At 35.1% G+C, this 18,740-nt stretch overlaps 1 protein-coding gene across 3 annotated transcripts in view; it reads right to left on the bottom strand.

Annotated features, from left to right (window-relative positions):
- Positions 1-2,252: 2,252 nt before the first annotated feature.
- The window catches only part of LOC146397761 (uncharacterized), a 448,274-nt gene continuing 431,786 nt past the window's right edge, over positions 2,253-18,740 (bottom strand). Inside the window, exons 3-4 of one of the 3 annotated variants that reach the window (XR_014825318.1) lie at positions 7,687-7,768; positions 2,253-5,028 (exon numbers count right to left, since the gene is read on the bottom strand). Coding sequence is in view for 1 of the 3 variants with exons in the window: in XM_084992458.1 (XP_084848584.1) it covers positions 4,964-5,028 (65 nt within the window). In the remaining 2 variants the exon portion in view is untranslated. The remainder of the gene's footprint in view (positions 5,029-7,686; positions 7,769-18,740) is intronic. The other 2 variants (XR_014825317.1, XM_084992458.1) reach the window with 2 other exon arrangements.

The following is an 18,740-nucleotide window of genomic DNA, read 5'->3' as shown; positions in this document are numbered from 1 at the left end:
ATATTTAATTTGTATTTCTCACAATGTATAATACAATAATGTGCTCTTAATACCATTTTCCTATAATATTTCACTGAATGCCTGTTATGTTACATTTGACTCAATGAGGCTACGTAAGTTCCACAACCGCGCTATGTGGCAATAATACTCCTATATTATAGGAGAATAAACTAAGTCCTAGACACCACTAAAATGACAAAAGTGTAACTTCTAAATCAAGACTTGAGATGCAAATTAAATAGGAGACACATTTATGTAATCTTAAAATCAGAATAGCCAGTCATAGGCAAGTAGGGTGGATCCAAGGTAGTGGCAACATAGGCTACTTATACTTTCTTGTTCTGCTATCCTCTAGGACATTACTTTTCTCCTTATGGTCAAAGATGCATCACCACCACATTGACTGGGTCCAAATTATAACTAGCAGGAAAATGGAAAGAGGAAACAGAGAGCACATTATTTCCCTTTAGGAAAACCATGTGGAAGCTGTAGATATCATTCTATACACCTCATTGGCTATTGGCTAGGATTTAGCCAGAGAACTATTCCTCAGTATGAACAAAGTTGGGAAATGTCATCTTATTAGAATAGGAGATATTAAATCTTTGGTCTTAACAAACAGCCTAAGCTATGATTTTGTGGAGCAAGTTTTTAATAATTTCTACAATCTAAAACTTATACCCTAAATCAGGGGTCAGTAAACTATGGCCCATGGGCCTTATCTTCCAAGCTTTATATTTTTACAAACAAGGTTGTATTGGAATTCAGTCATACCTATTATCTATGTTATCTAGAATTTTTTTTTCCCTACAAAGGCATAGCTGAGTAATTGTAAAAAAGACTGTGTGATATACTAATCCTAAAAATATTTATTCTCTGACCATTTTTAGATAAGTCTGTCATCCTATCATTAAACTACTGGGTTAACTAACTTTGTTTGCTTCCTGGGTACCCCAGAAAGAAAATGGGGAACTCAGTTCTACAACTGCATGGAACTGAATTTTGTCAACAACATGAAAACAAGGAAATTCTCCTCTGGACCTTCCAGAAGGACTGCTGCGACTTAGATTTTAGCCTAATAAGGCCAATGTCAGACTTCTGACCCATAGAACTATAGTATACTCTAGTTGTATTGTTTTAACTCTATGGTAATTTGTTACAGCAGCAATAGAAAAATAATAAATAATTAATTCACTTAAAGTGAATATTCATGAAACCCTCATTGTGAAATTACAAATGCCCAAAAAAGAATCAAGTTTGTTTACTATATATTCCTTATGTGATACTAAAAATTACATTAATGAAAGAAGATGAATCCACAGGGAGCTATATCTAGTCACTTGTGATGGATCATGATGGAGGATAATGTGAGAAAAATATGTGTATATGTGTGTGTGTGTAAGACTTGGTCACTTTTTTTTTGCATTTCTTAATGTGTACTTTTTTTATTACTCAAATGAATTTATCACATCTAGTTATATAATGATCATAACAATCCAATTTCACAGGATTTCCATCTGATACCCCAAGCACTTCCCCCCACCCCTCAAACCGTCTCCTCTGGAGACCACAAGTTTTCCAAAGTCTGTGAGTTAGTATCTGATCTGCAAGGTCCACTCTGTCCTTTTTTTCAAATTCCACATGTCAGTGAAAGCATTTGATGTTGGTGTCTCATTGCATTGCTGACTTCACTTAGTATGATAGTTTCTAGGTCCATCCAGGTTGCTAAAAATGCTGGTATTTTGTTCTTTTTAATGGATGAGTAATATTCCATTGTGTATATATACCACTTCTTCTTTATCCACTCCTCTGTCGATGAACATGTAGGTTGTTTCCATGTCTTGGCTATTGCAAATAGTGCTGCAATGAACATTGGAGTACATGTGTCTTTGCAAGTCGAGGTTTTCTCTGGATAGATGCCCAGGAGTGGGATTGCTGGATCAAATGGTAGTTCTATTTTGAGTTTTCTGAGGGATCTCCATACTGTTTTCCACAGTGGTTACACCAATCTACAATCCCACCAACAGTTTACTAGGGTTCCTTTTTCTCCACACCCTCTCTAGCACTTACTGTTTGTAGACTTTTGGATGATGGCCATTCTGGCTGGTGTAAGGTGGTACCTCAGAGTGGTTTTGATTTGCATTTCTCTAATAATGAGTGATGTTGAACATCTTCTCATGTGTTTTGTGGCCATCCATATGTCTTCTTTGGAGAATTGTCTGTTTAGATCTTCTGCCCATTTTGTGATGGGGTTTTTTGTTTTTTTGGTATGGAGCTGCGGAAGGTGTTTATAAATTTTGGAGATGAATCCCTTGTGAGTTGATTCACTTGCAAAGATTTTCTCCCATTCTGTGGTTGTCTTTTCACTTTGTTTAGGGTTTCCTTTGCTGTGCAGGAACTTTGAAGTTTGATTAGGTCCCATTTGTTTATTTTTGTTTTCACTCTAAGAGGTGGATCTGAGAAGATGTTGCTGTCATTTAAGTCAGAGAGTGTTTGGCCGATGTTTTCCTCTAAGAGTTTTATAGTGTTTGGTCTTATATCTAGGTCTTTAATCCATTTGGTGTTTATTTTTGTGTATGGTGCTAGAGAGTGTTCTAATTTCATTCTTTTCCATGTGGCTGTCCAGTTTTCCCAGCACCACTTATTGAAGGGGCTATCTTTTCTCCATTACATATTCTTGCTTCCTTTGTCATAGATTAGTTGGCTGTAGGTGATGGGTTTATTTCTGGGCTTTCTATCCTATTCCACTGATCGATATTTCTGTCTTTGTGCCAGTACCATATGGTTTTGATGACTGTTGCTTTGTAGTATAGTCTGAAGTCCGAGAGCCTGATGCCTCCAGCTCCATTTTTCTTTTTCAGGTTGTCTTTGGCTATCCTGCATCTTTTGAGCTTCCATACAAACTTTAAAATATTTTGTTCAAGTTTGAATCTGTAGATTGCCTTAGATAGCATAGTCATTTTGATAATATTAACTGTTCCAATCCATGAGCATTATATATCTTTCCATCTATTTGTGCCATCTTTCATTTCTTTCATCAGTGTCTTAATGCTAGCTATAATAGCAACAATTTCACTTGGATGAAGCTTAAGTAGAATTGGGGTAATTGTCCTATATGTTGTTGAGGAAAATTTGCCATACATAAATAATATGGTCAAATTACCATAATTATAAATGTGAAATGTATAGAATGAGCCAGAAATTCTACAGTATACAAGAAGGAAGAAAAAGCTTCAGCTTTAAGAATGAAGAAAGCTCCAGTGGCACAGGCCCAATGGAGAAAGAACCATTTGGTTTAATCAAAAGCTATAAATACTTTCAAATGCTGTCAAGGGGGTAGACAATTTCTAGGAATTTGGTGGTTACAAAAAGAGTGAAAAGAAGAAAGGAAAAGTGAGAAGTAACAACATCTATTTTTGAAATAGACTTATTTGAGAAATGTTGAAATTTTCATGGTAAAAAATGCTGCTGTATACTTTCAACTGATTAATATGCACTTACTGAGAATTTCTCTCTGGAGACTGGACTGTGTTTGGCAGCACGTTTATCAATGTGGCTAATGTGGACTAGGCAAAGACATCAGAAGGCAAATGATATGAGTGTAATTCTCCTTTTATCTCCAATTATTTCATAATTTCTGTAAATTTAATCTCTTTGACTCAATTTTTTTTCATTTGTAATAAAATATAAGCAGTTATGTATTTAATCCCTGATATTTTAGGGTGTGTTTTATCCTGCTCAAGAGAAAACCCAGGAGACTTTTATTCTGAATACTGACTCTGGGACATACCCCAGCTGATGACATTGAGTATCAAAGAAAATAGCACAGGAGTTCCCATCATGGCTCAGCAGAAGTGAATCAGACAAGTTAGTATCCATGAGGATGCAGGTTTGATCCCTGGCCTTGTTCAGTTAAAGATCCATGCTGTGAGCTGTGGTGTAGGTTGCAGATGTGGATTGGACCTTGTGTTGCTGTGGCTGTGGTATATAGGCCATCAGCTACAGCTCTGATTCAGCCCCTAGCTTGGGAACCTCCATATGTCACAGGTGCAGCCCTAAAAAGACAGAAAGGAAGGAAGGAAGGAAGGAAGGAAGGAAGGAAGGAAGGAAGGAAGGAAGGAGGGAAGGAAGGAAGGAAGGAAGGAAGGAAGGAAGGAAGGAAGGAAGGAAGGAAGGAAGGAAGAAAATAGTACAAAGGCAAAGCAATTAGTTTTAATCACTATGATGATGAGACAAATAATTCATTAAACTACATATAACCCATATTTAGCATTCCTGTTGTGGCTCAGTGAGTTAAGAACCTGATAGGGTGTCCCTGAGGGTGTGGTTTCAATCCCTGGCCTCACTCAGTGGGTCAAGAATCCAGCATTGCCACAAGATATGGCGTAGGTATTAGATATGGCTTGGATCCTGTGTTGCCATTGCTGTGGAGTATGCCTACAGCTGCAGCTCTAATTTGACCTCTAGCCTGGGAACTTCCATATGCCACAGGTGTGGCAGTAAAAGGAAAAAAAATAACATATAACCAATATTTAGTGAGTGCCTAATATATGCTAGCTCTGCCTGATTTAAAGATGAAGAGGGCATGCAGTTCAAGTCTCTGCCTCAATGAGTTTACCATCAGGTTAGTTAAAACATGTTGAAGCAGTGAGCTGGCAGAGGTTCAATCTCCAGACTATGCATCTGATTGAACTCCATCTTCAGCTGACCCACCAGAATGAGGAAAAATGTGACTGGTCACAAGAGTACAGTTGGTTCAGTTTAGCAAAGTCATTTTAAATAAAGTAGCAAAGGAAAATGTATGCACGTATGAATGAGAGACAAACTCCTTGTTTACCTTGATATATAATAATCCAAAAATAAGTCACAATCTAGACCTGGTTAAAAATACACATTTCTTCCACTTGAAGCCATTTAATGTGTTGAAATGAATATTGGATAGGTGACAGGGAACTCTGGATGTCTACACCTGGGGATAGTGGGTGATTTGCTGCTGTATGTACTCTTTCTGAACTTCAGTTTCCTCACCTGCAAAATAAGGGATTTTCTGTATGAACATCGACCTTTCTTCTACTAAAAAGTCCATAAACCTTGAGATTTTTACTCTTCTAAATCTCAATGTTCTCCTCCATTTAGGAATTCTTTCTTTCTTTCTTTTTTCTTTTTTTTTTTGCCACACCCATGGCATGCAGAAGTTCTCCAAGCCAGGGATCGAACCCATACTGCAGCTATAACCAGAGCCACAGTAGTGACAATGCCAGATACTTAACCTGCTGAGTCACGAGGGAACTCTAGGAATTCTTAAAGTATTTGCAGCCTTTGTTCATCTAATATAGCACTCTTTTTATGCTTACATAGACAGTTACGTGTTGGGTTTGAAAACATAGCTGAGACATTCTGAGACTGCTCTTTCTGCACTGCTTGTTGAGTTAAGATGAGAAAATAGAGAATGCTTTAAAAGACTGATGAAAATGCAGGGAACATTTTAAAAAATGATTGAGTGGCTTGCTTCACCAATAATATAATAAGTGAGTTGGAGGTCAGGGACCATGGTTCTACTTCCTTTTATTAACCATAGTGATGAGTATACTAATGGCAGTAATCAAATCTTAGAGTATGAGCTATTTCATAACATTAAGAACTATTAGAGATCACACTTATAAAGGAGCAGATGTTGACTCCTTAATGAAATATATCCTCTTTTTAATAAACACCTACTGCCCATCTCTAAGTTGTCAGAAGACTGTCACTATGACATCTTTTGTCTTCACTCAACAGTTGAAAATACTTTCACCAGATCTTTTAACACATTTCAAAATTGATGTTTAAAGAATGGACCTAAGTAGCAAACCTAAGTCTTTAACTATTACTATCTTGTTTGTGGGAACCTGATTGGTAGGGTTTATCTGGAACAGATGCAATCTTAACTTTTCAATCTTCTCAATCTCATATAACCAGAAAATGTGTCTGCTGATTCAACTGTATGTTCACTGTTATCAACTTGTATTTCTGATCATGATGTCTAGAGAGTAAAACACTATTGTGCAATTATCTTTGGAATCTGAGAAGCTGAATGTTGAGGTGAAAGCTGCACCCAGAGCCTCTAAGTCAATGGTTCAATTTATCGACAAGAGAAAGCCAGTGTAAGGCTCTGTGTCACTGTGTTCTTCCTATCTGGGCCTTACAGTCACTATAAGATGCAGAACTAAAACAGTGCTCATTTCAAATAAAACTTTGGGATTCAAGCTCAATTTTCAGTAGAATATTTGTCAACCTGGAGATTAAAGGAGATATTCAACATACACTGGAAAAGCATTGTGCAGCCTGTCAAATACACATCCGTTTAAATTCCAAGTGACCCCTTTGGTCCTGAACTTGCCAATCCACATGATGCCATGATTAAAATTTTGTAGAGTTCAATTTAAATACTACATTAAGCAACATTAAGGCTGACATTTTTAATCATTAATAGTTCTAAGCCAAGTAATTCAGAGTTACCTTTAACAAGCACTGTCATGAAGGCAAATTTATACCTCATTTATTTTCTAATAAATTCAGCACAAAAGTTGAACATATGCACACAAACCAAAACAGTTTTCTCCTCAAGAAGCATGTAATTACTAGGACTTTTAAAACATAGAACAAAGGAAAAGGACAATTTCACATTTATCAAGCTCATTTGATGAACACAGATAAATCCAGAAAGCTGGCATGTGGGAGCTTGATATCATTTCTTAAATTTACCAAATAATTAATAATATTTACTGTATTTTATTATGCCATAATCACTTAACTACAATGACAGATGTTAAGTAACCCACATTTTGGTTAATTTACATTTGAGTAGGCAGGTAGTAAGAAACAGGTTTTTATATGGAAATAAAAACAGTATGTGTATGTTTATAATCTCTCTATTTTTAGAGGTATCAGTTACAGAATATCGAGACTACAATGTAATTGATATCTTAGTTCTTTCCAATAGATCATGAATTAATTTTCAAGTTGTTTAAAATGACCCATTTTCAGTCAATTTACTGAATATTAGTGGTTGTCTATCCATTATCCATTTTCCCCATAGACCAGGCCTTCCTAGTCTCTGATTTTTGAGTGTTTACTCTTCTCCCAAGCAGCCTATAGGCTTTAGACCTGTGCTATGTTGTACAGTAGCCTCTAGCTACATGTGATTTTTTTCAATTTAAGTTGATTAATATTAAATAAAAGATAACGGGCACATTTCATGTACTCAATAGCCACCTGTGGCTAGTGACTTAGTATCTGTCATACTGAACAACACACTTCCATCATCACAGAAAGTTTTATTGACAGTACCAAGTTTAGCTTAATGCCAATTCCAAGGTGTGTGTGTGTGGGGGTAGATTTAATTAAATCACATATGTGTGTGTGTGTATATATATATATAAATTTTATACATATATTTCATAGTAATATCAAGGTGAATTTTAGAATCCTTGCTGGAATTGCTGGAAAAGCAAAAATAAGTCTTTGGTAGTATCACTGAGTCTTCTGGACCAACAAAACCCCAAGTCTGCCCAACCTCTGAACTTTCCAGATAGATGACTCAATTAACTCCTAATAAGCAAAATTTGAATTTTTATTTGTTTTTAATTACTTTCTACATTTAGACATTTTAGTAGTACAGTCTATAAGTACTTATTTAGTACTTACTTTTATTATCATGATGCTAATTGGTGTCGAAATTATAAATGTAAAACATGGAGGATACAACTTCAAATAATCTGCTCTTTATCTATAGAAGGAAAATATATCACATATTTAGATATTAAAGAATATAGAATAGGCTATGAGTACACTTAAAATTCATATAGAAAGGAGGCCGCCGAAGGCTGGAGTGTTCATGAATATCTAAAGAAAGAGGTCGGGCTTGGCTCAGCCTTGAACAATAGTGAGGGTTGGCTAGGAACAGATGAACTCATTCTAGTCTACTCTCAGCAGTTCTAGCTTATAATAAAATGGACTCTAATAGGCTCTTTTAACAAAAAGCATTCATTCCATACTCATTACCAGTTCACATTTCAAAAATGTAAAATGTATTAATTACATTATTCTTCACCTTCATATTACATGTCAAAGTGTCATTAAAAATGAAAGCAGAAAAATAATCAAAGTTTAGAAGTGGGGGAAATGCAGATGACTTGGGTTTTCTTTTTTGCTTTTTCGAGGTTTTTTTGTATCATAAATCCTAGTCTTTGGTGACAAGCATGTGAGGTAATAGCAACAGTACTAACAGTACTAATTCCAACTATAACATTACTATTTCCAGAAATAAAATAAGACATTTTAAAATGGTGTTCAACACTTAACAAGTGCTATTTAATAGTGAAAATACTCACAGTAAAATGTTATAGATAAGAGTCTAAGACGGAAAGTTTAGTAACTTGCTAGGGACTATATACCTTCAGCAAGTGGTAAAAGTAAAACATTCAACCATATTTGTTTCACTTCAAGGATAATTTATAAAACTTTGATTATGAAGGTCAAAATGTACAAATTAATAAAAAAGTAAGTTCATTAGTGGATCTACCAGAAATTCAGGTGTTTAGAGCTGTTTGGCTTGAATAAAGATAATTTTACTTCTCAGAAGTACAATTTAAAATGTTTATATTTCTAGGTCCTACAAGCTTACTCAGTACTTTCACTTAGATTTCTGTGGTGAACAGACACTAAGATAACCCCAGCTTCCTGTGCTGGCTTACCTAGAAACTTGCTTCTAATTAATATGTTAGAACAAAGGTTATGGGATGTTACTTATGTGATTAGGCTACAAGAGTTGTAACTTCTGTCTTCCTAACATATTATCTTCCTTGCTGGCTTTGATAAAGCAAACTGCCATGTAAGGAGGTCCATCTTTCAATACACTGATAGGGGCCCTCAATTCAACAATTTATAAGAATGTGGATCCTGTACATAAACACATCAGCTTGGATGTAGATCATTCCCCATTTGAACCCTCAAATGAGATCTTAGCCGTAAGTGACACTTCAACTGTAGTTTTGTGAAAGACCCTGAAGCAGAAGATCTAGCTTAGATATGCCTGGGTTCCACACCCACAGAACCTGTGAGTTAATATATATGTGTGGTAACTTGCTCTGCAATAATAGATAACTAATACAATTACCATGTTTAATTACTGACAAAACCTAGAAGATAGATTAAGAAATACTTTCATTTCTTTTTAACAAAGGAGAAAATCAAGTTTCAGAAAGGTTATATTGATTGTCCAAAATGTCAAAGATAAGGCTATGATTAAAATCAGGGTTATTTTTAATATATGTTCCTTCTTCTGTAAATAAGGCAAACTCTTGCACTGGACTTGAATGTTTAGAAAAATGCAAGAGTATATTTTATCTTGCCAATGATAGAAAACTTCTTTTATTTGTATGATTTAAACAAACAGATGTAAATGGTTTGACTTGAATATCTGATGGCTTTAAATTGGTTCATCATAGTTACTTATTTCAGTATTCAATCTCAGTGATCAGACATTCACATACACACAGTTGCAAGGTTTAAAAATGGATTTTACAAATAGTCCTGATGCTTCTCAATGCATTCTTCCAACTGAACACTTTAGGCAGCTGGCTATCTTCATTATAATGGATTCAGGCCCATTACTAAAGAAAAAACAAATCATACAGTGTACTAACATAAAGTGGGCATATATGAATATACAAAGGTTAACTGACTGCAGACTGGATGTCATATTTGTGTTAGCGATAAATAGGTATGCAAAACTGATTATTTCATCTATAAATATTATTTTAGGAAACAGGTAGAAGAAAACAAAAATATCTCTTTGCTAATAAACAAAAACTGGATAGTTCAATCCTAAAGGAAACAAGAGAAAAGTTAGACTTAATTGATATCTTCAGGACACTACATCCAAAAAAATCAGAATACACATTCTTCTCAAATGCTCATGGAACATTCTCAAGAATCAACCACATATTGGGACATAAAGCGAATCTCAATAAATTTAGGAGCATAGAAATTATCTCAAGTATCTTCTCTGACCACAATGCCATGAAATTAGAAATCAACCATGGGAAAAGCAAAGAGAAAAAACCTACTCCATGGAGACTAAACAACATGCTACTAAAAAACCAATGGGTCAATGAGGAAATCAAGAAGGAAATTAAAAACTACCTTGAAACAAATGATAATGAAGACACAACCTCTCAAAATCTATGGGATGCTGCGAAAGCAGTGCTCAGAGGGAAATTTATAGCAATACAGGCCTTTCTCAAAAAAGAAGAAAGATCCCAAATTGACAACTTCACCCTCCACCTAAAGGAATTAGAAAAAGAAGAACAAAGAAGTCCTAAAGTCAGCAGAAGGAAGGAAATTATAAAGATCAAAGAAGAAATCAATAAAATAGAGACTCAAAAAACAATGGAGAAAATTAATACAACCAAGAGCTGGTTCTTTGAAAAGGTGAACAAAATTGACAAACCCCTGGCCAGACTCACTAAAAAGAGGAGAGAAAGAACCCAAATAACCAAAATTATAAATGAAAAAGGAGAAATCACAACGGATACAGCAGAAATACAAAAAACCATAAGAGAATACTATGAACAACTGTATGGCAACAAGTTTGACAATCTGGAAGAAATGGACAATTTTCTAGAATCTTACAGCCTGCCAAAACTGAATCAAGTAGAAACAGACCAACTGAACAGATCGATCACTAGAAATGAAATTGAAGAGGTCATAAAATCACTCCCTACAAATAAAAGTCCAGGACCAGATGGCTTCACAGGTGAATTCTATCAAACATATAAAGAGGAATTGGTGCCCATCCTCCTTAAACTCTTTCAAAAGGTTGAAGAAGAAGGAATACTCCCAAAGACATTCTATGAGGCCACCATCACCCTCATTCCAAAACCAGACAGAGATACCACCAAAAAAGAAAACTATCGGCCAATATCATTGATGAATATAGATGCAAAAATTCTCAACAAAATCTTAGCCAACCGCATCCAACAACATACCAAAAAAATTATACACCATGACCAGGTTGGGTTCATCCCAGGTTCACAAGGATGGTTCAACATACGCAAATCAATCAGCATCATACACCACATTAACAAAAGAAAAGTCAAAAATCATATGATCATCTCAATAGACGCAGAAAAAGCATTTGACAAAGTTCAACATCCATTCATGATCAAGACCCTCGCCAAAGTGGGTATAGAGGGAACATTCCTGAATGTAATCAAAGCCATTTATGATAAACCCACAGCAAATATAATCCTCAATGGGGAAAAACTGAAAGCCTTCTCACTCAAATCTGGACCAAGACAGGGATGCCCACTCTCACCACTGCTCTTCAACATAGATTTGGAAGTCTTAGCCACAGCAATTAGACAACCAAAAGAAATAAAAGGCATCCATATAGGAAAAGAAGAGATCAAACTGTCACTGTATGCAGATGACATGATACTATACATAGAAAACGCTAAGGACTCAACCCCAAAACTCCTTGAACTGATTAATCAATTCAGCAAAGTGGCAGGATATAAGATTAACATTCAGAAGTCAGTTGCATTTCTGTATACCAGCAATGAAACATTAGAAAAGGAATACAAAAATACGATACCTTTTAAAATTGTACCTCACAAAATCAAATACCTCGGAATACACCTGACCAAGGAGGTAAAGGACCTAAATACCGAGAACTATAAAACTTTAATCAAAGAAATCAAAGAAAATATAAAGAAATGGAAAGATATACCATGCTCCTGGATTGGAAAAATCAATATTGTAGAAATGGCCATACTACCCAAAGCAATCTACAGATTCAATGCAATCCCTATCAAATTACCCATGACATTTTTCACAGAACTAGAACAAACAATCCAAACATTTATATGGAACAACAAAAGACCCAGAATCGCCAAAGCAATCCTGAGAAACAAAAACCAAGCAGGAGGCATCACTCTCCCAGACTTCAAGAAATACTACAAAGCCACAGTCATCAAAACAGTGTGGTACTGGTATCAAAACAGACAGACAGACCAATGGAACAGAATAGAGAATCTGGAAATAAACCCTGACACCTATGGTCAATTAATCTTTGACAAGGGAGGCAAGAACATAAAATGGGAAAAGGAAAGTCTATTCAGCAAGCATTGCTGGAAAACCTGGACAGCTGCATGCAAAGCAATGAAACTAGAACACACCCTCACACCATGCACAAAAATAAACTCCAAATGGCTGCAAGACTTAAATATACGACAGGACACTATCAAACTCCTAGAAGAAAACATAGGCAAAACACTCTCTAACATCAACATCATGAATATTTTCTCAGGTCAGTCTCCCAAAGCAATAGAAATTAGAGCAAAAATAAACCCATGGGACCTCATCAAACTGAAAAGCTTTTGCACAGCAAAGGAAACCCAAAAGAAAACAAAAAGACAACTTACAGAATGGGAGAAAATAGTTTCAAATGATGCAACTGACAAGGGCTTAATCTCTAGAATATATAAGCAACTTATACAACTCAACAGCAAAAAAACCAATCAATCAATGGAAAAATGGGCATAAGACCTGAATAGACATTTCTCCAAAGAAGATATACAGATGGCCAACAAACACATGAAAAAATGCTCAACATCGCTGATTATAAGAGAAATGCAAATCAAAACTACCATGAGATACCACCTCACCCCAGTCAGAATGGCCATCATTAATAAATCCACAAATAACAAGTGCTGGAGGGGCTGTGGAGAAAAGGGAACCCTCCTGCACTGCTGGTGGGAATGTCAACTGGTACAGCCACTATGGAGAACAGTTTGGAGATACCTTAGAAATCTATACATAGAACTTCCATATGACCCTGCAATCCCACTCTTGGGCATCTATCCGGACAAAGCTCTACTTAAAAGAGACACATGCACCCGCATATTCACTGCAGCACTATTCACAATAGCCAGGACATGGAAACAACCCAAATGTCCATGGACAGATGATTGGATTCGGAAGAAGTGGTATATATACACAATGGAATACTACTCAGCCATAAAAAAGAATGACATAATGCCATTTGCAGCAACATGGATGGAACTAGAGACTCTCATCCTGAGTGAAATGAGCCAGAAAGACAAAGAAAAATACCATATGATATTACTTATAACTGGAATCTAATATCCAGCACAAATGATCATCTCCTCAGAAAAGAAAATCATGGACTTGGAGAAGAGACTTGTGGCTGCCTGATGGGAGGGGGAGGGAGTGGGAGGGATCGGGAGCTTGGGCTTATCAGACACAATTTAGAATAGATTTACAAGGAGATCGTGCTGAATAGCATTGAGAACTATGTCTAGATACTCATGTTGCAACAGAAGAAAGGGTGGGGGAAAAAACTGTAATTGCAATGTATACATGTAAGGATAACCCGACCCCCTTGCTGTACAGTGGGAAAAAAAAAAAATAAAAAGAAAAAAAAACAAAACTGGATAGTTCATAGTGAACAACATAACCTTACTGGCCTATCTGATTTAGTCATTAATTAGATCAAGTGGCTGAATAGATACCTGGATAGATACTGGGTGATGGTATTGTGAACATCAGATTCTAGCTATGGTGGTCAAATATTGTAGTAAATGCAGTTTGGGAAGACTTATTTTTCCTGCTGAGGATTTATTAGCATTGATGTCCCATACTGTATAGGCTTTTATACAAAGCATAACTGAGAAAAATTTTGGCAATTACCTGATAAATATTATACTCATTACCTTTTTAATTTCCACACAGCTTAATTTATGCTCACTGTGATCAGACTGTGGTCAAAACTTGTGATTTTAGTTTGAGCTTTCAAATTCCTTTTACTTGCCTCCAATCAGTGCCCCACCTTAATCCACTTGTGCCTGTAAAGGCAGGATATAACCCTCATCTGCCAACTCTTACTTTAAAAAAGTGCAGGGATATAAGGCTCCTTGAATTTTTTTGCAACCAGAGGCAATCTACAATTACTGTCACTTGCTTGCTCATTTTGCTAAAGTGCCTGTTCATTGTTGCAACTGATACAATTTTTTCAGGGAATTGTGATGATTATACTTGCACTCAGTGATGCGTGGTTAAAGGCCAATTCATGATATGAAGGGACCCATAGCTAAAATATTCAATATATTCCAACTGTGTTCTTGAAGTCACTCTCATTATCCATATGCCTTGAGACAACTCATTCACTAAGTTTCAAATTGTTAAATGTAAAATGGGACTTTATGTTCTATGTATGAGCCTCTGAAAAATAATCTTTTCAGCACTACATAGCCCTTCACAGTAAAGACTCTTTGTTAATTCACATAGACTGTAGGTAGTTTGTAAGGATAAAATTATTGATGCCAGTTAAAATGGATGACTTTACACTTGTATGTGGAATCTAAAAAATACAACAAACTAGTGAATAGAACATAAAAAAAGCAGACTCATAGAGAACAAACTGGTATTTATCAAAGGGAACATGGGAAATATAGGGGTGGGGAAGTGTGAGGTAAAAACTATTGGGTATGTGATAGACTAAAAAATGTACTGTACTACACAGAATATAGCCAATATTTTATACTAATTGTAAATGGAAAGTAACCTTTAAAAATACATGAAAATTACAAAAAGATGGATGCTTTGACTTAGCATAATCACTTACTATAACTTGGGTAATAAATGTGACTATTCAGAGGTACAACAAAGCAGTTAGCACTCAGTTTTCTTCCCTAAGTAAAATTTTATTGGAATTCACATTGTGGCTCAGTGGGTTAAGAACCTGACATTGTGTCTGCGAGGATGTGAGTTCTATCCCTCGCCTTCCTTAGTGGGTTAAGGATCCTGCATTGCCACAAACTGCAGTGTGGGTCACAGATGCAGTTAGGATCTGGCATTGCTGTGGCTGTGGTGTAGACTGGCAGCTGCAGCTCTGATCTGACTCCCTAGCTTGGCAACAACCATATGCCACAGGTGTGGCCCTAAAGAAAAAAAATTAAAATTAAAATTAAAAATGTACTGAAGGAATAAATGATGATTTTTCTTCTTCATATATACTACTATGAACATGTGTCTTCAATCTTGATAACAACAACAATCTGACAAAAGAATATATATATTCTTATATATATATATATATATATATATTTCATTTAATTGTTTGAGAAGAGCTAAGTAATTATGGCTATGAGTGCCTTGTATCTCTAACACATGTTTGATGCCTGGGATGATTTTTGAAAAATATTCACTACATTCTATCTTCCTGAGACCATCATGCCAACATTGTTTATAATAGCTCAACGTTTTATATTTGAACATAAAAAGCATAAAAAGCAGTGTAATAATAGAGTTTTTCCATAAAAAAATGAATAATATAAATGAAAAGGAAAAGAGTTGTCAAAATTATATCTAGAAGCATCAAAGTAGAAAGCAATAAAACAATAAAATGGCCATCTCAGGAAAGACGAATAGCATTGCAGTTTTGAACTGATTCTATGAGACAAAAGAAAACCATCCAGTCGCATTATTGTGTTAATACAAAAGTTGTAGCTACAAAAATATAACAGTGTAGCAAATTTGCAATTTCCTGATTAATACAGTCAACCTATAGTCTCAAATTTCATTATTTAGCCCAAACTGGCTCATCTCATTTATGAAATTGAGCAATTCCAAATCCAGGATTTGTGTATATGCTAACCTACATTGATTTTATATATACATGTATCAAAATATATACATACATATACAAATGCTTTATTTATAGCACTTTAAGGATATAATTTCATTGACTTAATACTTAAGTGAGTTCACTCAATAAAATTAATTATTTCCCCCATAAATCTCCGATGGACACAAAACTATTGATTTCCTTTTTATCATCATTGTGAATTATATTTGCATCCTGTTAAATACCTGCTAGATAAGCACACAGAAATTTCATTTTCAAAATTATTTGGCATTTTAAAATTAATAGATACTGCACTATGTATTAATTTATAAATTTTGTGATACATATCCTGCCAAACTTTTTGATTTGGTAATTTTGTATTTCCTGGGATGGATTAAAACATAATTATGCTCTTGTTCTAGTAACTATAGGTCTTCAGGAATTTAGTGTATAGTGAGGTTATTAGTTCCATTCCACACAAATGAGTGTATGAGTCCAGTGAATCCAAGTCAGAATAAAAGGCAAAGATAGGTTTCTCATGCATAATTTTGACAATAGTATGCTGAATTAGTCATTCAATTATAATGAAATACTAATAGAATTGAAAAAGCATAGAACATAATTATAATTTTATTTTTCATTACCATGTAAATATTATGCTTTTTTTCTTCCTCTATGACTTGTAAACAGATGAATAAATCCTTTGAAGTGAAACAGAATAAAAGAATAAAAAGCTTTCTTAAATATAACAGCCTTTGGAATGAATTTCCTTGATTTTTGTCTCCTAGTTCTAATGGATATGTTAGGTAGATGCCAGGTGTCTGACTAAAAGAAAAATAGGGTGGATATTTTTGTTTGTAGGAAAGGCATTTTCTCATGTAGCTTTTGGCTAACTAAAAATGTTCTTTTACCCTCAATCCTATTTTCTAAGGTGGCATTTTTGCACTATTTCAAACGGGAGCCCATTAATCTAGGCTAAATTTTTCAAGTGAATAAAACCAAACTAGGGCAAAGACAATCAGCTCATTTTGGACTTTGTAAATATCACTTCATTTTCCACACACTTGAATTGCTTTCATGTATTCTGGCAATAGTTTAATACACATACACACACACACACACACACACACACACACACACATATATATAATATACTATTATATTAATCCATATATGTGTGTTTATATATCTGTGTGTGTGTATGTATGTATATGTAATATGTGTGTGTATATTCCAAGTACTCTATAGCAGAGGAGACATCATCATGAAAAGTTCCTGGATTCAAGAAATAATAAGGTATCAGGCTTCTTATATGATAATTTCTTAAATACCGTAATTTTTGGACTTCACAAAAATAGGTATTATTGGAGAGGCGCAAAGTAAAGCAGCTTCACTGTGTGACCAAGAACTGTTCAATTTTTCCCTTTAAATGAAGTGAGGGGATGTTGATAAAACCTAGAATAATGTTCTCACCCTTGTTTGATTTAGTATGTAACTTGAAGGCTGAAGGCTGCGATAGATTTGTTCAATGGACCTTGATGAATGTTTCCAATCATTGCTTTTTTTCCAGTTGTATCAAGGTCAAGGTCCACCAGATGTCAGCACAATATAAATAATCCAAATTCTTTTATTTAAAATCCAAATAGAGAAGACAAAGAGAAAAAGTGACATAAAATAGAGCCATTTTAAAAGATTTACCTATACCAAAGACTAGAGTTGCAAAACAGATCAATATACCCTATGACATGGTTTCTATCTAACAGCTTTCTGTTAACATAAGATAAACAAAGCCAATTTTGTATTTCTCCTCCTTCTTCTTATTTAATTAGCATTCACTTGTAGTTTTTGACAAATGACTTCTTTATTCACTGATGGCTTTATGTATTATTTCCACTTTATATATTTCTCCTGAATATTTTTTTTTCCATTTTAGAAAGAGGGTCAAATCATGACAGCAGTGTATTCTCTGACACACTATTTACTTGATCACATTTAAACCAAAGGCAAATGTGTCTAACACCTGCTTACAATGAGCTGAACTCTTGGAAATTTAGATATGCCATTAACTTTTTTACAAATATTTTTGAAATTATACTTTTAGGTGCTGATGATAAGGTTGTTTGTTTATATCATTAACACAAACACAACCACACACAGAGATACATAATGAAGGAAAACAAACAAAAAACTACTCAGTAGGAGTGAATGAAAAGTAACTGAAGCTCATATTCACATCTCTTTGTTCATGGATTCTTTGTGTGGAAAGGCCATCAGAGATGGTTTGCTCCTACTATTCAGTATCAAAGGAAGTTCCCAGACCAGGGATGGAATCCAAGATGCAGCTGTGACCTATGTACACTGCAGCTGTGACCTATGTACGCCACAGCTGTGGAAACACAGGATCCTTAACATGTTGCATAACAGCAGTAACTCCACTTAGAATTCTTAAAGATAAGCTTTTGCCATCTTGAGAATTATGCCATAGGTATCATTTTCAGCTACTATTTTATTCTTGCACTTTCAACGCAAAAGCCACCAGATCATTCATTTAAAGAAATACCAAATTAGAGCTTTCATCTAATACTTAGGTAATTCTTTTAAGTCTTTGAGTATGCTCAGATAGTTTTACATTTCTTTATACACCAAACATTTGTTTATTCATTTAGTCAAAGAAATGAATATGCCATATTCTGTGCATTCCATGAGTTTAAAATCAAGTTAAAGGGACCTGTCATGTGAAAAAAGAAGTAAGAAAAAACAATAGGCTGGAGCTTTTGTGATATAATTGTCTATGGGAAACAGTAAACTTACACAATGTAAATGGCTCAGATTTACTTGTCAGGAACAGTTATGATCAGCTGAGTCAAACAAAATCTAGGAAACATAGAATTCAAACATCTGAGAAATGACATATGGTAATCATTCCATCTGGTCTGTTTCCAATCCCAGAGTCACCTTCCCACCTACTGCATGCTCAATGGATCACTGTCATTGTCTTTTCTTACCTCCATTGGTTACCAGTGTCTTTCCCAGGCTTACACTCATTGTG

Source organism: Sus scrofa, chromosome 13 (assembly GCF_054392235.1).
Source record: "Sus scrofa isolate SSC_HxYL_T2T_F1_AM1 chromosome 13, Sscrofa_HxYL_maternal_Yorkshire_Landrace_v2.0, whole genome shotgun sequence".
Taxonomy (NCBI): Eukaryota; Metazoa; Chordata; class Mammalia; order Artiodactyla; family Suidae; genus Sus; species Sus scrofa.
Note: the sequence above shows the minus strand (reverse complement) of the source record. Positions and strands in the feature narration are given on the sequence as shown.